Source organism: Xyrauchen texanus, chromosome 25 (genome assembly GCF_025860055.1).
Source record: "Xyrauchen texanus isolate HMW12.3.18 chromosome 25, RBS_HiC_50CHRs, whole genome shotgun sequence".
In the NCBI taxonomy this organism is placed as follows: domain Eukaryota; kingdom Metazoa; phylum Chordata; class Actinopteri; order Cypriniformes; family Catostomidae; genus Xyrauchen; species Xyrauchen texanus.
This window is the reverse complement of record NC_068300.1, coordinates 19326366-19352734: the sequence shown is the minus strand read 5'-3', so window position 1 is coordinate 19352734 and position 26369 is coordinate 19326366. Positions and strand designations below refer to the sequence as shown.

Sequence of the window (26369 nt, the reverse complement as noted above, 5' to 3'; positions counted from 1 at the left end):
GCCAAAACGTCAACAGAGGCCGCCCGACCAATGGCTAAAATAGCATAGCGTCCTCTCGTGGTAAACTGAAGTAAAAACGCCAAAGTGCCTTAAAGCCAGAAATTGCGAAGGTGTGTTCATGTTTTTGACGCCTGATACAGTCAAAATGGAAGTCGATACGTTAATTATATCTTATACTGAGACACAAACAGTTTACTACGGTTTTACTGTGTCAGCAGCAATAGCCTTAACTGTAGGAACCAGGGGTTAAAGAACTGAGAATGTACAATACTATGTAGGCCTATATGGGTAATGGGATATCTCACCGGTCTCTGTGACAACACTAGACAGTTTCAACCCTAGACATACAAAGTTCGGCTGGTTCTGATCTGTCAACCACGCAGCCATCTTGGAACGGTCAACAAGGACAGAGATTATCATCTAAAATATTGCCCAATGTTTGTGGAAAATCTGATTATCTGAGAGTTGGCTGTAAAATACAATATACTTTTGCAGATCATAACTGTCCATTTACTTTCACGTGTTGGCAGACAGCTCTTGACCAATCAGAAGACTTTGATGTGCTTACTGCCTGTCAGTATTTCTTTTCTCAGAGTGTAGTTGAAGTGGTTTGTTCAGGTTTACTATCATATTCAGCTTCATAACAGTTTTCAGCTGAGGGTGCAAATTCTTTACTGCTATGTTTGACAACCATGATGGAGGGCGGTGTTTTGAAAAGAGGGTGAGTGTCTAATTCAATTGCCCGGTCTCATGGAAGTTCCAGAATGGCTAAAATCACTGTAATTTAATTAAAATTCAAAGTGTTTAGACCAAAAATAGGCTATAGTTTGAAAAAATAATCCTCAAGTATTGTAGTAAAGTATTAACAATTATTTAAAATGTAATTGACTTAAAATTACATTTAGCAGCTTAATTTAGTTGTTTGACATTTGAGTAGGCCTATAGTTGTTTGTAGGATGATGAAATGTATCTTAACAAGGTGAAATCACCATAGAAGCCAATTACATTTGAATCAGAAATGGATTTCAATGGGTTTTTAAAAAGTTAAGAAAACTGTATGGTATTTGATTGGCTTGATACCTTTGTAGGTTTGACAGATAATATTTGACCTGTGAAATATATAGGCCAACTAAGTAATACAATTAAAATAGAATAAAGTAAAGCACACATTCCCCATATTTCAGAAAGGGTCATACCACCAAAATGACTAAACTCAGTCAGAAAGAAAAAGAGACTGGGCATTTTATTTTTAACACCACTACATTTTAATAAAAGGTAACCATAAGTGGTGCACAGAACACAAAACAAGGCCCTAATACATTTATGTTGCAGGGCAGAGCCGTAGTTAATGGGGTGAAAGGTGGAAATGATTCTAGGGGCCCACAGGTCCAGGGGGGCCCACAACAAATTTTAAACTGTATGTTTTAATATGAAAGGGGCCCAGAGCAATATAAGTCAGGGGGGCCCAGAATTCCTTACTACGGCCCTGTTGCAGGGTAACAATCTCCCACTGAACCTGTACACGGTACATGGCAAATCCAATGGAAGATCACTCGCTAAACATAAGCAATTACTGTCATTAAAGATACAGTAACTGTGAGTGAGGAAGCAAGGCCCCTTAAAACAGAGACCAACATGCACAGATGTACTCCAGCATAATGCTAGGGGGATGCTCACTTGTCAAATTAAACTGCCATATTTTTGTAATTGTTGCCTTGCATTTGTTTTGAAGGCCTACCTTAAAATATGGGACATACAGTAATCACAAATGAACCAGTCACTAGATAAAATAAATGATGATAGTCATGGTTTTATGTGTAATTACAAAGATCAGGAGGACACAATTCCCTTCGTTAGAATCAGAATTAATTTAAAGGGCAATATAATTTTATCAAAATAAAGCAAGACATTTGTAATATGATTGAGAGCTGAGTTTTGAATATTCCCACACTGATTATTCCTATATATTACTGTTCTTCAAAAAATTTGCTTTTTATCAGTTATCCACCAAATGGAAATATCAGTTGATGCATTAGATATACATTAAAAACTTGTTCTGAACTACTTTAACAATAACCAAAAATCAGCAATTCTACAAATATAAATTCCACAGCAAATTTGATGATATCTCACCTTCTTCTTGCCTCTTAATTTTTCAGTTTATGTGCATTAAGTACACCTAAACTGTGCAATAATATTTGATGCTTCGATCATTCAAACATATAACAAGATGTGTAACAGAGGCAAGGAGGATTTCTCATCCCTAACACTGAAACAAATGCAGCTATTTAGCAGCAATCAAGATGTCAGTTCTAGACAACGTAGATTTAATCAGTTTATGTTCATCACCTCAAATTAAAAATGGTAAAAAAAAAAAATCAGAATTTCCTAATTGGTTCACATGAAGCAGCAGGGTATTTTCCAACAAACTTCATGGATCCTCTTCAAACCTGCAGAGTTAGCCTTTATGAAATGGCCTCTTAGGCAATTAAACTTTCACATTTTGCAGCTCCACAAGGCTGTTGGAAACAATATGTAGGAAACTGACCACAACAGGTAGTACACGCATGCTGGAGGGAAGGAAGAGCAAAACACCATGGCAATTCCTAGGGAAATAAAATAAAAAATACTTAACCCTACTTGTCCATGCTTATTTGACATTGACAAGGCAATAAGATTTTTTAATCACAGCATGAACTTATACAATCAGATGTCTTCTAATGTTTGCGAAACATCTTAATTGCTGTCCTGTAATATTTGTCCAGCTTAAGAAAATGAGCATTTAAACATTGAACAAATTCTGTACTGATGGGTCACTGGAGTTTAATCTCTTGAGATCCTGCCTCAAACTTTAAAACAATGCTCAGAGTGACTTTACCTCCAATGTAGACCCCTTTCTTCCAGGCCTGAGACTCCAGAACTCTATCATGTGGGTAGAAGGTCTGGCTGACCATGAAAAGAATCATGGCCAGAGCTATAATTCTCAGTACTGTCATATTTCCTCCAGTCAGCAGAGAGACACAGGCTAGGATGGCAGAGGAGTAGATGCATGGAAGGCCACGGTACATGAAGGGGATTCCTGCAGAAAATAGCATATTTACTTGTAACTAAAGAATACAGCAATTGTATTCAATGTTTTCTATTGTATATACAAATATAAATATTCATAAATATTTCTTATTGACCATAAAACTGTATTATACATTATTTCTTTGTCCTTATGACTAAGGAATTATTGTAGTTTCTGCTAAAGAATCGTGTGATGTATATTTATTGTAAACAATACAAGCAGACATTTCTCACCACTAGTGAAGAAGCAGAGACGAACAAAGACAGATAGCACGTAGAACATGCACAGGATATTATCCAGCAAACTGGGTGTCCTTAAGAGTAGGGATGTTGCGATTCCAAATGTTGTAAAATCAGCAAAATCATCCAACTTTGCACCTGCAGTACACAAGAAACAATCACATTGTCAGAGGTTGATACATTAATCAATTGTTAATGCAAGACCTATTTAAAGCTTTAAGCATTCAATTTAATCTGAAAAAAGTGGAGTGGGGTGAGGTGAGGTGAGGTGAGGTGGGGTGAGGTGGGGTGGGCATTTTTTCATCAGGTTGTTGACATTGGCTGATTCGGGTGATTCCTAACCCTGACCAAACAAGCAGACTGGAATTCTGATCCCATGGCCAACAATTTGAGCAATGTCAGATATGCAGGGGATCCAAAGCATCAAGATAAAACAGACAATAAGTACATGATCCCCTTAAATTAGAATTAGTTTGAAAATATTCTTAATCCTAAAATGCTTATTTTCAGGTTTAAATTTGAATACCAGGGCCCATATTCACAAATATTTTGTCTTAGCACTAGGAGTTCTCCAAAGAGTTCCTAGCTAGGAATACTTTTAAAACCTATTCACAAAACTGCTAAGAGCATGTTTTACTAAGGAAATCTTAAGATAAGAGTAAGACAGAGTTGACCTCATTGCAATGGATGGCATAATGTTTTATTAAATCGCCCACAGTGATTGGTTTACAGGGAACCGTTATTTGTCAGCGAAGACGGACAACCAAGGATGGATTACTCACCGTGCCTATTGGGCCGTTGCCCGGGGGCCTCTAAACCCAAATGGCCGAGCTCTAAAAAAATTATTTATTTATTTTGAGATATCTATTATAAATCCACTTAAATGTCAGCCTTATGTGAAATACCATTTGTTTGGCTGAATGCGTGCTGGTCTACAGCAGGGTGAGCACAGACATTCGAGTGCACGCTCAGGTAATCTGCATCTCACAGTTGCAGCGTGTTTAATGGAAGGACCGCAGAGAACAGCTTCTGATTTACAAAACACTTTCAAACACAAAGATAAATGTCTAGGTTACTAGTGTAACCCCCATTCCCTGATGGAGGGAACAAGACGTTGTGTTGATTGTAGTGACACAAATGGGCTTCTTTCGGGAGCCTCGGATACCTCTGAATATGAAAAAGGTCAATGCCAAATTGGTGAACAGAATTTGCATGTCCCACCCCCGGACATACGGGTATAAAAGGTGGGATGTGTCTCTGTTCAGTCAGGTTCTGCACTGAGGAGCAGTGGCTTGGTACAGTGTTGTGGCAAGGGGGACACAACGTCTCCTTCCCTCCATCAGGGAACGGGGGTTACACCTAGACATTCCCCTTCTGTCACTCACTCGATGGTGTGTCAATTGTAGTGACACAAGGGGTCTCTATTCAATCTCATTGAGGGGCTATTGATCTCACAAGGGTATTGGGTGTTGCCCAGCCCGCTGCTTGAACCCTCAAGGAGTAGGGCACGGCCTGGGTCTAGAAGGCCAGTGCAAGGGCTTTGATGACCTTGTGGACAAACCTCTGTTGAGGACAGCGTCCCTTTCTGCTGTCTGCCACAACAAAGAGCTGCTCGGAATCATCTAGATAAAAATAGGTGCGCAAAGTGCACCGGACACGGCAACGATAAGGCTGGGTCTACCTCCTCCTGGGGCAGTTGCTTGCAGGTTCACTCTCTGACCCTGAAGGGGGACCGTAGGAACCTTGGGCACATAGCCCGGTCGAGGTCTTATGATGATATGAGCATATGTCGGACCGAACTCCAGGCAAGTGTCGCTGACAGAGAACACTTGCAGGTCTCCGACCCTCCTTATGGAAGCGAGCACAATCAGGCGGGCCATCTGGGATAGGGCACTTAGCTTGACTGATTCTAGGGGTTCAAAGGGGGTTCTCTGGGGGCCCGCAAGGACCATTGACATATCCCATGAGGGGAACAGGCATGGCCTGGGAGGGTTCAACCTCCGGGAGCCTCTTAGAAACCTGATAATCAGGTTGTGCTTCCCTAGGAACTTACTGTCCACCGCATCATGGTGGGCCACTATAGCAGCAACATATACCTTTAAGGTGGAGGGGGAATGAGAGCACTGTAGGAGGCTTGCCCTGTAGGAATGAAAGCACTGACACGACTGCGCACCTCTGCGAGTCTTCAGATCAGGAAGAACACCAATTTGCGAACAGGCGCCATTTTAGGGCGTAAATTGGGAGAAAAGGGGCTAAAATTAAAAAAAGAGTTGCTCCTAAATTTCTGTGATAGGAGATACTTATAGCCTTAACATTTTCTGTTAATATGGGCCAAGATTTTCAATGTGGTTTTAAACTTTCATTGAGTTTATCTTTGATAGCTGCTGCGCTTTAAGTTGTATTCTGATTTCAAAACTAGTTAAGTTCAATCAACAGCATTTGTGGCATAATGTTGATTACCACCAAAAATAATTTCGACTTGTCCTTTTCTTTAAAAAAACTGTCACTTACAATGGAAGTGAATGGAGCCAATTTTTTGAGGGTTTAAAGGCAGAAATATGAAGCTTATAATTTTATAAAAGCACTTAAATTAATTGTTCTTGTCATTTTTACAGTCATTTTAGGGTTTGTTGGCATTACTTCATCATGGCAACAAAGTTGTAAAATTGGCAATAACTTTACACAGAAAAGGTTAGTAAGTAATTTGATTGAACTAAAATCATGTTAACAACTCATATTGTTTATGTCTTGTGGCGATACATTTTAATGTTTAATGGTTGGCCCCAATCACTTCCATTGTAAGTGCCTCTCTGGAACCCAGATTTTTGCTTTATAAAAAAATTGCCTAAATGTATTAATTTAATATTTGTGGTAATCAATATTATGTTACAAATGCTGTTGATTGAGCTCAACTTGAATTGAACCCAGAATACTACTTTATTTTTAATTTAGGGGAAGTTGGTCTTCGCAGCCACTGACTATATTAAAATGAAAAAAGGATACATGCGAACAACTTAAGTATTAAAAAAACATTTTTGGGGGGCCAAACTCTGGAGTTGTCGGTTTGAATCCAGGGTGTGCTGAGTAAATCCAGCAAGGTCTCCTAAGCATCCCAATTGGCCCTGTTGCTAGGGAGGTAGAGTCATATGGGGTATCATTCTCGTGGTCGCTATAATGTGGTTCTCACTCTCGGTGGGGCGCGTGGTGAGTTGTGCGTGGATGCTGTGAAGAATAGCTTGAAGCCTCCACACGTGCCTCGTCTCTGCGGTAACACGCTCAAGCCACGTGATAAACTGCGCGGATTGACGGTCTCAGGAGTGGAGGCAACTGAGATTCGTCCTCCGCTACACAGATTGAGGTGAGTCACTATGCCACCACGAGGACTTAGGGCACATTGGGAATTGGGCATTCCAAATTGGGCAGAAAATAATCATAAAAAAAATGAAAGTATATCAATTTCAACATTTAAAGTGAAGACAAATGAGAAAGTTCTTACTGCTTTTTGCCTAGACAAAGGGGATAGTAGTTAAATGCTGTACTGTATATCTAAAGCAGCAATCAATTCTGGTCAAGACTCACCCTTGGCCCCACTCAGTTCTGCATAATCTTGAGGACACTCAGCCCTACTCACCCAGTGCAGAGCATGCATTCAGTTGCCTAGCAACTGCTCCATCAGCCAAATCCAGCAGGTAACCGATCAGAACTAGCCAGCACGCGGCATAGTGATGGCTGTGAGAAACAATGGTGGCAGGATCATAAAGTTATGTGTGAAAATAAAGTACTAAACAACAATTAAGCTAAACAACATAATAATAATTTTGATCAAACAACACCATTTTGTTATTATCCCTACGATAATGCAGCTTTTATCAAAAGTTTGGAATAATCTACAGATTTTGTTGTTTCGGAAGGAAAGTGGTACTTTAATTCACCAAAGTGGCATTCAACTGATCACAAAGTATAGTCAGGACATTACTGATGTATAAAACAGCACCATCACTATTTGAAAGTCATTTTTTATCAAATCTAGACAGGCCCCATTTCAGGCAGCCATCACCCCAACTCTTTGAGTAATCATGCTAAATTGCTAATTTGGTACTAGAAAATCACTTGGCATTATTTCAAAACAGTTAAAAGCTATTTGGTTAAACTTAACATTGTCTTTGTGTTTGTTTTTGAGTTGCCACAGTATGCAATAGACTGGCATGTCTTAAGGTCAATATTAGGTCCAAAATGGCCAAAAAAAGAAACGGCTTTCTCTAGAAACTCATCAGTCAATCATTTTGAATTTCATACAAAAGTGTACAATACAGTCTTCAAAGACAAAGGACAACTGGCTCAAACAAGGACAGAAAGAGATGTGGAAGGCCAGATGTACAACTTAACAAGAGGATAAATACATCTAGTTTGGGAAATAGATGCCTCACATGTCCTCAGCTGACAGCTTCATTGAATTCTACCCACTCAACACTCAACAGAAGACTCAGGGGTGTAGGCCTTATGGGAAGAATTGCAAAGAAAAAGCCACTTTTTAAACAGACAAACAAAAAGAAAAGGTTAGAGTGGGCAAAGAAACAGACATTGGACAACAGATAATTGGAAAAGAGTGTTATGGATCTTAACCCCATTGAGGATTTGTGGGATCAGCTAGACTGTAAGGTGCGTGAGAAGTGCCTGACAAGAAAGCCACATCTATGACAAGTGCTACAGGAAGTGTGGGGTGAACCTGAGTATCTGGACAAACTGACAGCTAGAATACCAAGGATCTGCAAAGATCTTTTTCAAATTGTAATAGTAATTTTTCACGTTATTAATGTCCTGACTATACATTGTGATCAGTTGAATGCCACTTTGGTGAATAAATGTACCAATTGATTTCCAAAAGAGCAAAATCTGTATATTATTCCAAATCTATGGCCACCAGTGTACATAGAGAGTTTATTTTCTTTTACCTTAAGTCAAAAAGAAGATTTTTTTCTAATGGAAATCTTTTAAAGGGTTCATGACATCCTTCTTTTTTATTATTATTTTAATACATATCTTCAGGATCACTTATAATATTAGTAAACTTTCTTGTACAAAAACTGCAAAAAACTGCTCATATTTGTAAATCATGATCATTTTTCACCCTCATTCTGACCCTCTGTCAGAAACGCTCAGTTTTGCTGCTGCTTCTCCTCTAAGACTTGACTGTAAATGCCGACTGTTATGATGGGCTCTCTGCTCTTGACTGACCTGCTCTCTCTTCTTGCCATCTCACTGCTCATCACTACTGGGTGCTCTACGTAAGTGATTAAAGGTAAAGTAGGCTTTGTTGTGGAGGCAGTCAGTTGCAAATGTCTACCACAGTGTGACATCACAATGTGAACGAGTCGTTTTGGCAGCTTTGTTTCAATAAATGCTTTTTTTGCAGTGAGGAGGAAGTTTGGAGTTCTGAAACGTACAGTATGTGTTATAGTACAATGACAGATTTACATGTCAAAAGTTCAAGGGAAATTTGATCCTTCATGTCATGACTCTAAGTTGAACTGATTATGACTTAAATATTCCCTATGAAGTAAAAAAACGAGTGCATACCCATTGAGACTGCAGAGGATTGAGGCCATTCCCATGACCATGTTGGCAACAGACAGGGAATTGGCAGCATTTTTACGGGAAAACTCCTTCAGATTAACCCAATTAGCGTGTTCCTTTAGGAGCAGTTTATTAGCGTCCTGGAAAACGGCTGTGACCAAAAAGAAACATCAACATTACACAACAGTTTTGTCAGTGGCAGTGCATGGTTTGAGGAGTTCTCTATTACTGTATGTGAAAAGAGATTTTGAAGTGAAAGAATTCCAGGAAATCACTAGCAGCTGCATAGTAAGTATACTAGTTACCCTTTTTTTTCAGTTCATTTCTCCTTTAATTTTAGTACATGTTCTTAGCCTAAACATGATATGTCATTATTCTCTCTACAATGTTTTTGTAAATAATGACTACAAATGATTCTCTCACTTACGTGCACACAATATTAATGAAATGTTCTTTAAAAAAAAAAAAAAGAAGTCCAATCATATTCTAATCTTGATTCTATCCAATGCCCTAGCACAAAAAAAAAAATAAAATAAACTGGCACAACAGTATGTGAAACACAATCAAATTTCGAAACATTTAAAGCAAGAATAGAATAATTATTTTTGCAATGTGAACTATAAACCCCTCAAATCTACTGGTAATTCCCCTGAAAGTTAACTCCAGAATTACCCCCAAGAAGGCACCCCAAAAGCACTATGCAAACATTAGATATGTTTGCAAAACATAAAATAATTGTACAAACTTAAATGTAAATAATTTCATAAATACATGTAACCACACATCAAATACATGTAAAGTATTTTCTTTGCCCAATAATGTATAGCTAAAGTAAAACATGAATGTAATGTAAAAAGAATAGTGTTGAACAATTTTTGTTAAGGGCGATAAAAAATGGCTTAACTAGACAGTAAGCATGATATTCAAAAAATACATGTTGGGGTAAAAAGAAATACACTTACCAACAGAATGGAATACTCTCCCAGATATTTGATATCATCAAAACAACTAAGTATGATTGCAAATGACTTCTCATCTGAATTACAAGCCATCCATATGCTAAAACCACAAAGCACTATTACCACATACAGTAAAATGACATGGTTTTATAATAGACAGAGGTTTTGGGAGAGAACATCACTGAGGTAAGGGTTATTATTCATTTAATAATAAAACGTCACATATCGACCTACAATCACTAATCCTTTAATCTGATAAGTTAGTGACCTGGAAAAAAGGATCTGTTCACACTGCAGACAATTCCGATTTGTTTTACAAATCCAATCTTAAGGATGTTTTTTCCACACTATTTTTCTAAGCAAGCACATCTGTGCATTCAAGCATGGTGTTCATTTTCTGGCATATCTATGTTAGTTACAATAGTAATGATGCAGAAAATATTATTTTTTTCAACAAGTTCTCCAACAAGAGGAGAAAGCTGCAAATTTTCCCTCTGCTTATGTACATCATAATATTTAGGCAATGTCTCCAGAAATTGATTGTCAACCACCTAAGAATGTATCGTATTTGTAGAAATTGGATTCCATGTGGTTTTCTATAAATATTGCAGACTTAATAAAAAGTAATCAGATATGCAGAAAAATTGGTTATGGGCTGACAGTGTGATCAAAACTTAAATAACACCTGGAAAACCCAGAAAACGATTAAAGCATCAATACCTCTCACAGCCAAAATTAGTCATTTGTATTGCTAAATTACTGTACTAAAAACACCCATTTCATCCAGAGAGCTATTGTGTGACACTTACTGGTAACACTTTACAATAGGGTTCCATTTGTTAACATTAGTTAACAATATTAGTTAACATGAACTAACAATGAAAATACTGCATTTATTAATCTTAGTTAATGCTAATTTCAACATATACTAATGCATTTTTTTAAATCAAATGTTATTTTAGATAACGTTAGTTAATGCACTATGAACTAACATGAACTAACAATGTACAATTGTATGTTTTATTAAGTAACATAATCAAAGATTAATAAATGCTGTAAAAAAAGATATTGTTCATGTTAGTTCATGATATCTAATGCATTAACTAATGTTAAGGTAAAGTACCTTATTGTTACCCACTTACAGTACCAATGATGATGAAATATGTAATGGTGCTACAAATTGAAAGAATATCTTAAAACATGTAAAGAAGCTAGAAAATTGTAGTGCTTTTCTTTAAGTGTGCCCAACTGTATTGCTACTGAAACACTGCAGTGATTTTCAATGAAGTCCCACAAAGATGTCTTTGTCCTGGAGAAAATCTGAATCTCAAGAGGATAGATGTATAATTTTTTAACATGACATTCACAATAAAATTATCTAAAAAGTCTCCATTAGGGTTTTAGCGCATAATTAAATCCCCAACTTACAGATATTATATTAGATTTAGATATTATAAAACACACTGAAATTTGTATGCATGACAGTCCCTCCATTTTCCCAACAGGTCAAGATGCATTATGAAATAAAGTATACTTTCATTCCTGGTCATGTGTTGCTTTTCTATTAGGTGATAGGAGCATGCAAGGAGACATGCACAACATTTGTCATTTTAGTATATCAGCTATAAATATTTTAGGTTTAATAATGTTTTGGTACAGTACAATTTTGCCTAGCATTTGCAAAGTCATCAATATAGGTTTAAGGCAGGGTTCCTACTATTGCGTTTTGTAACCTGAACTTGATGTGATTGCAAAGCCAGTCCATTTCAAGCGACTCTTCATCTGAAAGAAAACAATCAATGAGATACAACACATGCCAAGACACAGAATATACCACAGAGCTAAGATAACGTTTATACTTTGATTCAGAGGCGATTAGACCTCTCCATTATGTTCTTGACCTACCATCTTTAAATGTTTTCTATAAAACTGTAGGTTAACAAAACATGATATCATTCGATGATAATAATACAATTTACAATAGCAGATCCAATAGCAAGTAGTTTAATTATGTGATAGCAAGAATCTTTATATAAATTGAATTACATTTGTGGTTAAAGAACTCAAACAAAAATAAAATATTCAGCATTTAAACATTTGTCTCACGTGATCACAAAAGTTTTAATTTTAAGTAATATTAGGGCTATCATGATTATAAAATTTGGCTGATGATTAGTTGTCAAAAAATGATTGTGATGATGATGATGATCAATTGTCTGTTTCAGGGCTTTTACAATTATAATTGTTTATTGTCATTTGAGCTGTCCATTTAATACATTGTATACCAGTATTGGACCAGTATTGGACACTAGGAGTGGTGATGGTGTAGTGGTCTAAACCACATAACTGGTAAACTGGTAATCAGGCAGTCACTGGTTTGATCCCCACAAACACCATTGTGTCCTTGAGTAAGGTACTTAATTCCAGTTTGCTCCAGGGGGATTGGCTCTGTAAGTTGCTTTGGATAAAAGCGTCTGCCAAATGCATAAATGTAAATGTATATGTTTGCTAATAAATAGAAAGATAAAGAGGACTTGTGTATTTCTGATCTATAGCATAATTGGGCCTTACATAAAAGCCTCACATCATATTTACTGTATAATAATCGTTGCTAATGCTTAAATTGTATTGGATTTTTAGCAGGAGCTCCATTGTGTCAGGGCATTAAAACATGAGATGTTGACTTTTTTACCTGTACCAACCTGGACAGAACAATGTTTCAGTCCCAACTATTTCTCTCTGCATTTATACAGATAGGTTTCTATACTGTATGTTTACTTGAATTAGGTGTGTGCAAATATTACTCAGTGTCATTAAAAGCTGAATATTGCAAGAGTAAAGAACTTACCTTATTTAATCCATTTAGACCCTGCATTTATTCCAATGGACGTCACTTTTCTCCGGTGTTTTTTAAAGGTATTTGTCATTTGGTGCCACCCAAACAACAACGAATTATGAGATTAGACGCTGCTAAGTAAAGCTATGAGTGTCTTATCATACACTGTTCATTGCACAGAAAATCTTCCTTTAAAATTAAGCATGGTGTCATGTGACACAGGCCAAAAGAAATTGCATAATTCAAACTATTATGTCTATATCTGTAGACTACACAAAAACAGTTTTTTGACAATTTTAACGAAAAGTTGAGATGTGACATTAGTAAGACAAGTCATAATAACACATTACACATTTTATAAATTTTTTTATTTGATGTCCATTGTGATGGACAGTGTGCCTCAATGTAAGGAAAAGAGTATATACTATTGCAAAACTGATTTTGTCCGATCTTCACCAAAACTCTGAGTCAGATCTTCAGAGCATGCCTGGCAAAAGTGATCAAATTGATATCATTTATTCAATATCATTTGCCTGTAACAGTCACATCAGATTATATCTTTGTTTTGACATTCAACTTGGTGTCTCTTGGATACGTGATTTTCTAGAGAAAAAAAAAGCTGAGCTGAGCTGCTCACTGAAAGGTTGAAGGTTTAAAACTCACAGAGGACGACCCTAGAGCCATCAACATTGTACCCTTGTGGCAGGTGTAAGTGTTCTGTATTTGTACAAACTTGGCCCCATAATCACTGCCAGACTGATCTCACAGTGAAATAAGTAACAGTAGGTTCACTTTTCTTTAGCTAAAATCAGTCTGTGCTTACCGAAATTCGAAACACTGTCCCTGGTGGCCAAAGCGGTAAGTGTTGCAGGGCGTATGGGCACGTGTGAGCTCCATTTTCCGGGTGAAATGTCCACGGAGGGGCGCCAAAAGTGAGTTGTAAAGCGAGTTGTTTTCAGCTGTACAGGATGTAATACAGTGAGGAGGAATGCATATTTTATAAACTGTACTCCCCAACCCAAACCCCAGACCTAAACACAACCATCAGTGGAGTAAAAATTTTAAGTTAAGTGGAGTAAAAATAATATGCTGATTATGCAATTGCGATTACTTCATGGTTTCAATATAGGAAGCAAACCCGGGTCTCCCACACTGCTGACACAACCTGCTTCCAGTAAAGTCACAAGGGAAGGCAAACACGCTTGAGGCGCTTGTCAGTGAGTCAGCATAATGTGGCCGATCCTAGGGTACTAGAACTTTGGGGAAAAAACATCCCAGCTTTCCGTGTGATCATGTTGTTTCTGCTTGCAGCATTATTTATTATTTGCCTCTTTATTTGCCTGGTAACAGTTCAAAACAACATGGAAAATATTCCACCATAGTTATACGAAACACATAGCGGGGGCCTATATTTTCTAAATAACGAGTTAAATGAGGAGCCAACCACTCTGCAACTACTGTACTGTTCAATTTGAACAATTACATTTCAAATATTTGGTCATCAGTTTGCATGTAAATGAGTTTCATCAACCACTACGTTTTATTTGGGATAAATAAATACTCCTAATGGGCTTAAATCTATCTTGAAACACTAAGCCAAAGTGCAACCAAGCATCTAAAAGCTGTAGAGCTTTCCTCAGCATATGAGGGAGTCCAAACTTGTTTTTTACATCTTCACATCCCAACCCTTCATAATTGACTGCAAGAACAAAATTAGTGCATATTAAGACATACCTAAACATTAATCTAGCCAGTCTTATAGCCATTTTCTCTGGTATGGGAATGTGATGTTAAATCTACGTACCAGATTTGGGAGTTAGGAGGATCATGGTGGTCTCCAGATTTCTTCAAGTCAAAAAACACAGCAACTAAACCAATAAGAACATTTGCTTTAAAATAAGGGAAACTGAACAATTTAAAACCATATTTTTTACAGTGGGTAATTTGTACATATTCTGCCGCAATTATTTCATTATAATATAATCAGATTTGATATTGAGCAATTCATCACAATAACAGGTTTTTACTAATCAGACTACAAGTGTTGCTGTTTGAATTCATAACAATTGTTTAACACCTTCCAACAATATTTAACAAGATTAAATCATTGGCAAAACATGATTCTCCATTCGTTAAAAAATGGATATTACAGCGTGAAGCCACAGACTGTTTAGCCTAAGATGGAGCACTTGTATTAAAATAAATGGGAGAAATTGGTAAGGCCAATATGGCTGATGTGAAAAGAATGTCCCACAAAAAGTTCCAATCGCCTTTTAGATACAAACATCACCTGTCAGTCAACTCAAAAACATGCATGCACATTACGTAGCTGGAGCTGGATTTTAGTCAGAAAGAACGGACACGTTTTCCAATATCATACTTCTTTCTCTCTTTTTCACATACTAGTGAATGTAGGAAGTTATTTTAGAAACAATGCAACAAAACGAATTGCAAAGCCATGCATTAGGATAGATTTATCTATCTTTTTTTTATCATTTTCGTTTGGCCACATACTATGTAATGATGGGAATTGTAGTTTTGTTGCAAATGCTTGTTGCTGCACAAACCAGCTAATTGAGCCAATTCTGGCAAGTTTTATGGTTATTCTTCATTAACAATGCAAAACAAAATGAATACAAACCAATAACAATTTGCTTCCGCCTTGATTCTTCAAGCTGAAGTGTGAAACTTTTTCTATTATAATACTGTACTTTCTCCTATCCCAACTTTATTTGCAGAGACAACTGTAAGTAATCCATTCATAGGTTGATTTTCTCAAAAACCTTTAACACTATCTCTGCGGCATGATGAAAATGTCCATTAGATTTAAGAGACCCCTCTAGTTCTAAATAACAACATTGACTCAACCAATGGTAAGAATCAGGATTGTGTCTATCTTTTTGTATTTGAAAAGCTGTTTTGAAAACAATGCCTGTATCCGAAAGCTCAGCGAGTATGGAGGACCAAATGTGACAATATTTAAAATAGATAAATACATTTGTATATTTGCAAAGAAATGTAAAAAAATTCAAAAAAAAAAGTGTACATATAAATAAATAAATACATGTTTAAATCTGTATTTAGACATTTATTTCCATATTTACTTATTTCTAAATTTATTTCTACATTAATTTATTTACACATTTCTATATTTCTTTGTCCATATGGTAATGAGAGGGCATGTTTTCTACTTCGGGCATAGCAATCAAGCTCAGAGTGCTCCAGAATAAATCTTGGAGGCCCACAGTGACATCTTGTGGTTGAGTGGATTTTAAAATTTTTTTACTTCAAGTTCAAATCTAATAAAACAAATGAGTTCTAGGGTGATATCAACCACTGCGGTAAAACAAGATTTTTCAAACTTTGCCAGTTTTGTGCATCTTTAAAAGGATATAACCATTTGATTAGACCATTTTAAAAGTGCATACACATGCACAATAGGCTACTTCACAGAACTTCTTCAGTGTGCCTGATATGACATGCAATGAATCAAGCAAGAACACCTGAAGCTCAGTTAATACATGTATTCTACTACATTAGCTGATAATTCTAATATATACATCCTATATATATATATATATATTTTTTTATACTGTCACATTCAGTCCTCCATATGTAGGCAGCTGATTTGATGCAAAATCAGTTAAAGGGATAGTTCACCCAAAAACTAAAATTCTCTCATCATTTATTCACACTTATGCCATCCCGGATATGTATGACTTTCTTTCTTCAGCAGAGCACAAATTAAGATTTTTAGAAGAATTTCACAGATCTTTTGGTCCAAACAATGCAAGTGAATGGGTGCCAAAATTTCCTATTTACTAATTTCTACATTCATTTATTTCCACATGTATGTATTTCTAAATTTCTTTGTCCATATGGTAAGAGGGCGTGTCTTCTACTTCAGGAATAGCTATCAAGCTCAGAGTGCTCCAGAGTAAATCTTGGAGTCAAATGTGTCAAACAGGGAATTAATAAAATTCAGTCAATCTCCACTTAAACTTTCACATTCTTCTTGTGTTTTTGGTGATTTGGCTACAGGTTTTTCTCAAAAGTAGTTGCAAAAGTCAAGGTGTGAAGATTTTTTTATTAAATGTTTTATTATTTTCGCACTGTTTTCTCCACAGTTTGGAATGCCCAATTCCCAATGCGCTCAAAGTCCTCATGGTGGCGTATTGACTCGCCTCAATCCGGGTGGTGGAGGACGAATCTCAGTTGCCTCCACATCTAAGACGTAAATCCATGCATCTTATCACGTGGCTTCTTGAGTGCATTTCCGCGACCTAGTGCATGTGGAGACTTCATGCAATTCTCCGCGGCATCCACCGAGAGCGAGAACCACATTATAGCTACCACGAGGAGGTTACCCCACGTGACTCTACCCACCCTAGCAACCGGGCCAATTGGTTGCTTAGGAAGCTTGTGGTTGCTTGTGACTCCAGGTGTGGTAGTCAGCATCTTTACTCGCTAAGTTTCCCAGGCCCCCTGCATGTTTACTATTTTAATACATTTCTTGTTCTGATGATGGTTGAGATTAGGATACAAACTGGCATGGTTTGGCATCAGACATTCCTATAATCTAAATTATTCCCAAATGATTAAGATTCTGGTCAAAGGAAAATCATATCTGTTATGGAGAAGTAAACAAACATATTTACAATAGAACCACAGTCCAAAATAGTAAAGTGGTTTACTCATGAATATTATAACAAGGCCTATAGAAATAAGGTGCTTAATTTGACTTCCCACAGCAACTGTGAAGAACAAAAACTCTGATGAATTCAGAGGTTTTTATATGCTCAGATGGTTAAAAATGAATCATATTCATTACAAGCATGAAATGCATTGGCTGATTTTTTTGTACTTATTATTACTAAAGGGGGGGTTTGACTGAAAAAGTTTGGGAATCACTGTTTTAATGGCTTAACCTACAGCGTTTTTGAATAAATGGAACTCTTAAGAAAACTGGTCTCAGAACAGTTCTGGCACCTTATTTTCATCCTACTTCCTTATACAGCCAATGAGGGCAGCATTTTTCAGCCATTGTTCCATTCAATGGCGCTAGTGGCGCAGATATTACAAACTTCAGTTTGAAATCGACACGGCCCCAACTGAGAAATTCGAGTTTTGAAGATCCCTACATGTAATTACGACTTTGCGGTCGCATGTGCGCTTAACTCGTAAATACGACATGACAACGTTTCGTCCATTATCTGAAATAGACTTCAGCAGATTGTAAGCTGTTGAATATAAATAAGAGGGACCATGTGGTTGTAGCGTTTCCACCCGGTTTCATTAGGTGGTGAATGGGACCGCACACCTGTTGGTCATTTGTTTAATGAGCTCTAAGTTATAAAGCTGGTATGTTTCTTGTGGGGGGGGTGTACGGTACTGTTGAGCTCCAAACCTAATGCTGCCGTGCCGGGACGTGGGTCATTTAGTGTCGTATTGCGTGCGTGCGTGCGTGCGTGCGTGCGTGCGTGCGTGCGTGCGTGCGTGCGTGCGTGCGTGCATGCATGTAATTTGGGAGGGACAATTTTATGTCGGAGTGATTTTGGGTGCGGCCGTCCTTGATGTTTCTCCGAGCAAGGTACCCACGTCCGGTAGCAGGTAAGGAGGCCAGCAGTCCGGATTTAAGGTATTTTAAATTTATGAATTAATGTTTTGACTGGTTGGAATTTAGTTTTGCTGGGGTGCAGGGTCTGGTTGCGAGTATTAACCAGTGGCCCCCGGCGTTTGTAATTTGTGTGTGCGTGTGATTCAGTGGGGGTATTAGGGCAGGTTATTTTCCTAATTTCCATGCCTTCTCTACTGTAGCTAATTGACAACTGTTATGTATTTAGCCTGATTGGTATCCATGGTATGTACTTTTGTTTTGGTGTGTATTTATTATGAGATCCTTATGAATTTGTGTGTGTTGGATATGTACTGCATTGCTGTGTATTGGGTGTTTACATGAATCATGAATTTAATGCATGCGGGATAGAAGGGCTTCTTGCTGAATATTAATTGGTATGTTGACGTGTTTGCAGTTTGAAAGCCTGTAAGTTTATGGTTGAACATCTAAACAATTTAAGGCTCTTAACATCTCATGCATGTATTATGATGGTTCTTAACCTGCTGCTCCCTACAGTGTTTTAGATTTCAGACCTTTTTGTATAAATAAAATTGTTATATATAATTGAACCAAGCAGGGGGCAGTGAAGTGTTTTTCTTGATTACTGATGCCCACACTAAACTAATGGTCCAGTAGAAAAACCTGCATATGAGTCTTATTCTGACTTTTGAGTTGTTACAACTTGCCGTAGTTTCGGCAGTCTGGACCTTGGGCAGTGGTCAAGAAAAATGTCAACTGCACAACAATTAGGGGAGCCATCTTCCACTCATCAGCAGCAGGAGGCCGATGGCGCATCCTCTAATATAGGTCAGAGCCAGGCAGCTAATACAAATATGGTTATGTTTCCTTTGATGGGGACACTATGGGGTCCAAAATTTAATGGGGAACAAACTACTCAGAATTGTTTTCAGGAGTGGCTTACCGCTCAGACATCAATGTTTAACATATATCCTTTTTCTGACGTACAAAAGATTTCAGCTCTTATAAGTAATCTGGAGGGCGAAGCAAAGAGGGAAGTACTAGCTTTGCCGGTAGCCCAGCGTGTAACTGTTGAGCAGATTTTGACCTTTTTAAAAGGCATTTATGGAGATGTAGTCCCCCTTGCTAACCTTCAGTCACAATTTTTCACTCGTAAACAAAGGACTAATGAGAATGTTAGACAGTTTGCCCTGGCCCTTCAAGAATTAAGTAACCGTCTTGGGGGTAGGGGGGATGGTATTACTGGGGGTAATATTTTACGAGATCAATTTATTTCAGGACTGTCGGATGTAGGATTGCGTAGGGAACTCCGGAGTATGGTTCGAGCTTCACCCAATGTTGTTTTTTAGAGGTTAAACAGGAAGCAATTTTACGAGCTGATGAGTTTGGGGAAATAGCACAAGCAGTAGCCGCAACAGTGCAGGTAATACCCTCCCTGGATACAAAAAAATGAGTTGAGGAAATTAGACAGGAGGTGTTTTTGCAGTTGAAAGGTGAAATAAAAGAAATTGTGGCTGGAATGATTAAAGAGGTGCGTGAGGGGGTACAGAATCTACTACCAAGAAGTGAAAGTGCAGGAACTAGGAATGAGTTAAGGGGAGGCCGAAGAGACTCTGATCAATTCGACCATCAGGGAAGACCTATTTGTCGTCGCTGTAAGCAAGTTGGGCATATTGAAAGGCGTTGTAGGGTTGCGGATGGAGCACAGGGGTCTTTAAACTAATAAAACCCACTGTGTAGGCCCAAACGGTGGGTATTTTGGGTAGCGGCCAATTAGAGAACAAAGAACATTTAATAGGGCAATGTCCGGTAGTCGAAGTAGTTATACAAGGGGTTAAAACGCCTTGTTTAATTGATACTGGGTCACAAGTGACGACATTGACAGAAAGTTACTTTAAGAAACATTTTGAAACTGGACGGCCAACAATACACCCACCCATTCAAAAGTTTAATTTGGTAGCTGCTAATGGGTTAGTTATTCCATATATTGGGTATATTGAGGTGGACTTAAACATATGTGGAGAAATAGAAATAATACCAAAAAGAGGAGTATTGATTGTTAAAGATTCCTGTGGGTCATCGTATCCGGGATTGATTGGCATGAATGTAATCCAAGAATGTAGAGAATTTTTGATGACGCAGGCTGGGGACAGTTGTTCGGGGTTAGAAAGTGTAGCCCAAGTTAAGGTGTGGCGTCAAACGTTCTCTGTGTGTGAAGATTTGTTAAAGTTTGCTGATGAGTTAGGGCACGTAAGTTCTATTTATTGGCCACAGGGAAGACTGAAGGTCATTCCAGCTCATTCGGAGGTTGTGGTAGAGGCCTGTGCACGTTTACGACCTGATGGAAAGGATTATGTGGGCTTGGTAGAGCCTCTCCAAGAAGATGCTTTGCCAGGGCAGTTACTGGTAGCCCGGTCACTTAGTACAGTGTCAAGGGGTAGAGTTATGATCCGAATATTGAACCTTTCCCCAGCTCCAGTGACACTTTTTAAGCGTTGTCGGATAGGGCATATTTTTGATGTAGAGTTATGCCCTTTGAAATCTCAAGGAGAAGTAGAGTTAAGACGATGAGGAGACCGTGGAGGTAGGGGTCAGGCAGACTAGGGTGCAGGAATTACCATCAAAACATGCATCTTGGCCGGTAGCTGTTTCTTTAGATCCGTTACAATTTACCACTGAACAACAGGAGATGATTACCAAATTATTATCCAAGCATCAGAAGGTTTTTTCAGAACATGATGAAGATTATGGGTATGCTGATAGGGTCCTACATGTCATACCTACAGGTGATTCTGCGCCAATTATAGACCGATATAGTAGAATTCCACCAAAATTGTACCAAGAGGTCAGGTGGCTTTTGGGGAATATGATGGACAATGGGATCATTAGGGAAAGCTATAGTCCTTGGGCAGCACCTGTAGTGCTGGTAAGAAAGAAGGACGGCACCCTTCGTTTCTGCGTGGACTACAGGCGGCTGAATGGGGTTACCCATAAAGATGCATACCCACTCCCCAGAATTGAGGAATCATTGGCTTCATTGAAAAAATCTAGCATGTTTTCAACATTAGATTTAGCACATGGGTATTGGCAGGTGGGGGTGCACCCAGCTGACAAAGAAAAGACTGCTTTTGTGACCCCAATGTGTCTATTTGATTTTAATCGGATGCCGATGGGGTTATGTAATGCCCCAGGAACTTTTCAGAGACTGGTGGAGAGCTGCCCGGGTGACCAAAATTTTGAAACACTGCTGCTTTATTTGGATGATATAATAGTCTTTTCCCCATCCTTTGAGGATCATATTTCCCACCTGGATTTGGTTTTCAGTCGTTTGGGGAATTATGGCTTAAAAATTAAACCCATCAAGTGTTCTCTTTTCCAGACTAAAGTCCAGTATTTAGGCCATGTGATTGCAGAAGGTGGAGTTTCACCAGACCCAGAGAAACTGCGGGCAGTGGAGGCCTGGTCAACTCCTCAGAATATTACTCAACTTCAGGCTTTCTTGGGCCTAGCGGGATACTACAGGCGCTTTATCAAAGATTTTGCCCAGATTGCAGCACCCCTGAATTCAATGATGTGGGGTACATCAAAGCGGTGCACCCAATCTGCTCCAGGTAGAAAAGTTTATTGGGCATGGGGAGAGGCACAGGATGCAGCTTTCAAGAAATTAAAATTCAGCCTCTTACAAGCACCAATATTGACATATGCTGACTTTCAGTTGCCATTCGTGTTGTACACTGATGCTAGCCAGAAAGGTTTGGGGGCAGTGCTGGCACAGGTACAGGAGGGGCAGGAGAAAGTGATTGCGTATGCAAGTAGAAGCCTCCATCCAGCTGAAAGGAATGATAAAAACTACAGTTTGAGGTGCGCTATAGATCTGGGCGGATGAATGGAAATGCTGATGCCCTGTCCAGGTGGCCTAGGGGTGAAACGGAAGGTAGCCCAGCTGAGGACTGGGTAGCCCCTTGTGGCGGGATCGGATATGTGGCACCTGAAGTAGTTTATGCCTGTGTGCAGGCTTTTGTTCCAGTGAGGGAGCATCTTAAGGAATGCTGGGATGGTGGAATAGCAGCACAGAAAAATCCAGAGGACAGACTTGGCCCCAGTCTTCTGGCCGATTGGCTTAAGGCCCAACATACAGATCCGGTAGTGTCACGGTTATGGGTCTACAAGGACAGAGGGAGAGGACCAGCCCCAAAAGAGCGAGCAGCAGAAGATCGGTCAACCCAGATGTTGCTACGACATTGAACTCGCCTCTGTGTTGAGGGGGGGTTGCTTTGCAGAGAGGTATGCGATCCAAAGACTCTTGACCAGCTGAAGCAAGTGATAGTGCCCCAGTGTCTGCAGAAGCAAGTTTTTGAATGGGTGCATGACCAGGCTGGACATCTTGGGGTGGAGAAGGTCCTGGGTTTGGTACGTCGACGCTTCTTTTGGCAGGGCCTGGCACGAGGAGTAGAGAAGTGGTGTCTCCAATGTGTTCGTTGTGGTCTGCGGAAAACCCCAGTCAATAAAGTGAGTGCCCCTCTTGTGCCTATACAATCAGAATACCCTCTACACATTGTTTCTGTTGACTTTTTATCATTGGAGACCTCGCGCAGTGGAATGTGTAATATTTTGGTCATGATGGATCACTTTACCCGGTATGCGGTGGCAGTGCCAACTTTGGATCAAACAGCAGTGACCACGGCCAAGGTGCTGTGGGAGCACTTGATACAGCCATTTGGGGGTTTTGATCAGCTGCATTCTGACCAGGGTCCCAATTTTGAATCAAAAGTCATCAAAGAGCTATGCTCATTGTATAACATCAAGAAGTCCCATACGACCCCATACCATCCGGCAGGGAATGGGCAGTGTGAGCGTTTCAATCGGACACTCTTGAGTATGTTGGGCACACTAAAGGATGACCAGAAGGAGACCTGGGACCAATATGTGGCAGAACTGGTGCAGGCTTATAATAACATGCCTCACCCATCGACAGGATACACCCCTTATTTCTTAATGTTTGGTCGCCATGCTAAATTGGCAATGGATGTGATGCTGGGCCTGGGAGGGGGATTTTCTGGGACTGTTGACAGCTGGGTGCATCACCATCATAGTAGATTAATGTTTGCCTATAACCAGGCCAGGAAACAGGTTCAAAAATCTCAGCTCCATCAAAAGAAGGGGTTTGACCGTAAGGTCAAAGGGGAACCATTGTTGATGGGTCAGAGGGTAATGGTCCTAAATAAGAGGTCCAGGGGGCGAGGTAAACTGGATGATAAATGGGAACGGTATCCATATGTCATTGTGTCACAACCTAATTTTGATGTACCTGTTTATGTGGTTAAGTTGGAAGGGGGTAAGGGTATGGAGAGAGTGTTGCATCGCAATATGTTAAGCCCATGCAAGTTTGAAACCACCTTTCCCCTAGAGGAAAAGGAAGTTTTACCTCCAGATTGTAATGTTAATAATATGCAGAGTAACTGGTGGATGTATCCTTGGGTGGGAGGGTGTGTTACAGGTTCAGCGGCACCTGCCCAGAATGATGGGGGGACGGATTGTGACGTAGATGTTAGTGGAGCAGGGATGCATGCATCCCAGCGGGAAGGTCACCAAAGCCCACATCATCTGCCAGTGGAAATGGAGGAATTACGACGGTCTACTCGGGCCACCAAGGGACTGTTGCCACAGCGGTATCAAATGTGATACTAGGGGGAATGTGAGGACACATTTGGAGTAGGGGGGGGTGGTTGTAAGCTGTTGAATATAAATAAGAGGGACCATGTGGTTGTAGCGTTTCCACCCGGTTTCATTGGGTGGTGAATGGGACCGCACACCTGTTGGTCATTTGTTTAATGAGCTCTAAGTTATAAAGCTGGTATGTTTCTTGTGTGGGGCGGGGGTTTGTGTACGGTACTGTTGAGCTCCAAACCTAATGCTGCCGTGCCGGGACGTGGGTCATTTAGTGTCGTATTGCGCGCGTGCAAGTAATTTGGGAGGGACAATTGGATGTCGGAGTGATTTTGGGTGCGGCCGTCCTTGATGTTTCTCCGAGCAAGGTACCCACGTCCGGTAGCAGGTAAGGAGGCCAGCAGTCCGGATTTAAGGTATTTTACATTTATGAATTAATGTTTTGACTGGTTGGAATTTAGTTTTGCTGGGGTGCAGGGTCTGGTTGCGAGTATTAACCAGTGGCCCCCGGCGTTTGTAATTTGTGTGTGCGTGTGATTCAGTGGGGGTATGAGGGCAGGTTATTTTCCTAATTTCCATGCCTTCTCTACTGTAGCTAATTGACGACAGTTATGTATTTAGCCTGATTGGTATCCATGGTATGTACTTTTGTTTTGGTGTGTATTTATTATGAGATCCTTATGAATTTGTGTGTGTTGGATATGTACTGCATTGCTGTGTATTGGGTGTTTACATGAATCATGATTTTAATGCATGCGGGATAGAAGGGCTTCTTGCTGAATATTAATTGGTATGTTGACGTGTTTGCAGTTTGAAAGCCTGTAAGTTTATGGTTGAACATCTAAACAATTTAAGGCTCTTAACATCTCATGCATGTATTATGATGGTTCTTAACCTGCTGCTCCCTACAGTGTTTTAGATTTCAGACCTTTTTGTATAAATAAAATTGTTATATATAATTGAACCAAGCAGGGGGCAGTGAAGTGTTTTTCTTGATTACTGATGCCCACACTAAACTAATGGTCCAGTAGAAAAACCTGCATATGAGTCTTATTCTGACTTTTGAGTTGTTACAAGATACATTCAAGAGCACGTTGACCCCTGCCTCAGTACCACTCGTCTTTATAACCCAGACGGAGACTCATTCTGGCTACATATTAACAAGGCATGCGTTTTGTTAAAATGGAAAATCTAGTTATCTCGAAATAAATAGTTAACGCGTTGTTGACGCGCTGATTGACGCGTTTTAAATCCAATTGTGAGGAGTTCACATCGAACGTGTTTTTGCGCCGAACTCGAAAATTGTAATTGTTTATGATATAAACATGACGGACGTCTTTAACCGTTTTTTTAAACGCCGTGTCAAAGTTAAAAAGAACTTAATCTGTTAAATACGCCTATCAAATACACCTGCGTTCTGCTCTACTCATGGCGCAGCGTCTATATTTTTTTAGGGGCCGTTCAAACTAAAAACGTTTAATCGTCCCCTAAGAAAAGTATAGATGCTGCGCCACGAATAGAGCAGAACGCATGTGTATTTGATAGGCGTATTTAACAGATTAAGTTCTTTTTAACTTGACTTGGCGCTTAAAAAATGCGACCTGCGCAACATTATGCGAATCACTTCATGTTCCACAAGCAAAACAAAACAAATTTAAATTGTGGCTTCAAGACAATTGTCCTCTGTATCTGTATCCAGCAACAGGTATAATTTCTAAACGCACAAACCCATAAGCATAAAAAAAAAACGTTGTATATTTTCTGTCCCTCAAAATGTCGAATATGTTTCTGTTTTGCCAATATAATTAGAGATAATCAACAGAGCCCAAGTTAATTAATTTAACAATATTATTACACTGTTAATATCAAAGTGAAATAAACCACATATAACGCACCTCGCATATTTCAAAACTTACCTTCAATGTCAAGGAAATTGATGCTGCTCAGGATTAATGCAGATTACTTCGACGACACAATATTTTAATTTTATACCCATGCAGTAGTTCTCCACTAAACAGTAATGATGTTCGTCAGCAGCGAATTTTAGTGCGTCTCTTTTAAAGACATAACGGGATTCGCTGGAATATTCCAGCGGAAATGACGCCGAAATAGTTCTAGTTCTTTCTGAAAGCGCATCACAGTGTTTTGATTATCCATATTAAATAAAAACAGAAGCGCATCACAGTGTTTTGATTATCCATATATAAAAAAAAATATATATAAAAACAGAAGCGCATCACAGTTGATGTGGACCGAAGATGCTACAGCAGAGTACAGGTGTTAATCACAACTATGCAAGTTTTCCTCCCGAAGAAAGCGTCAGTCTTTTCTCGCACAACAGTGACATCATATCTGAGTGAAAAAAGAAAATGGGAAAAATATAATGTTTTCATTTATTTCCTTTAATAATATTGTTTTTCTTTGGATT

The 26369-nt window shown here is 39.1% G+C and overlaps 1 protein-coding gene across 4 annotated transcripts; it reads right to left on the bottom strand.

The window, feature by feature from the left end:
* Positions 1 to 1240: 1240 nt before the first annotated feature.
* On the bottom strand, positions 1241 to 26024 carry LOC127619074 (transmembrane protein 269-like). Of its 4 annotated transcripts, XM_052091808.1 has the most exons (9): positions 25858 to 25956; positions 14483 to 14546; positions 13502 to 13637; positions 11576 to 11624; positions 8887 to 9034; positions 6941 to 7038; positions 3304 to 3447; positions 2879 to 3079; positions 1241 to 2606 (listed from the first exon to the last, which is right to left on the bottom strand). In XM_052091808.1, the coding sequence occupies exons 4-9, from the start codon at positions 11622 to 11624 to the stop codon at positions 2497 to 2499; spliced, it is 750 nt and encodes a 249-aa protein (XP_051947768.1). In that variant the 5' UTR covers positions 13502 to 13637; positions 14483 to 14546; positions 25858 to 25956; the 3' UTR covers positions 1241 to 2496. The 4 variants fall into 4 exon arrangements, with proteins under 4 accessions (XP_051947768.1, XP_051947769.1, XP_051947767.1 ...); XM_052091809.1 differs by lacking the exons at positions 11576 to 11624; positions 13502 to 13637 and having other exon boundaries at positions 25858 to 26024; XM_052091807.1 differs by lacking the exons at positions 13502 to 13637; positions 14483 to 14546; positions 25858 to 25956 and having other exon boundaries at positions 11576 to 13427.
* Between the last annotated feature and the right edge of the window lie 345 nt (positions 26025 to 26369).

Coding starts and splice junctions, on each gene's coding strand:
- LOC127619074 (XM_052091807.1), bottom strand. CDS start 11,657: ATGTGTTGTATCTCATTGATTGTTTTCTTTCAGATGAAGAGTCGCTTG. Junction 9,035..11,575: donor TGCAATCACATCAAGTTCAG/GTTACAAAACGC, acceptor TTTTGGTCACAG/CCGTTTTCCAGGACGCTAAT. Junction 2,607..2,878: donor GAAAGGGGTCTACATTGGAG/GTAAAGTCACTC, acceptor TTATTTCCCTAG/GAATTGCCATGGTGTTTTGC.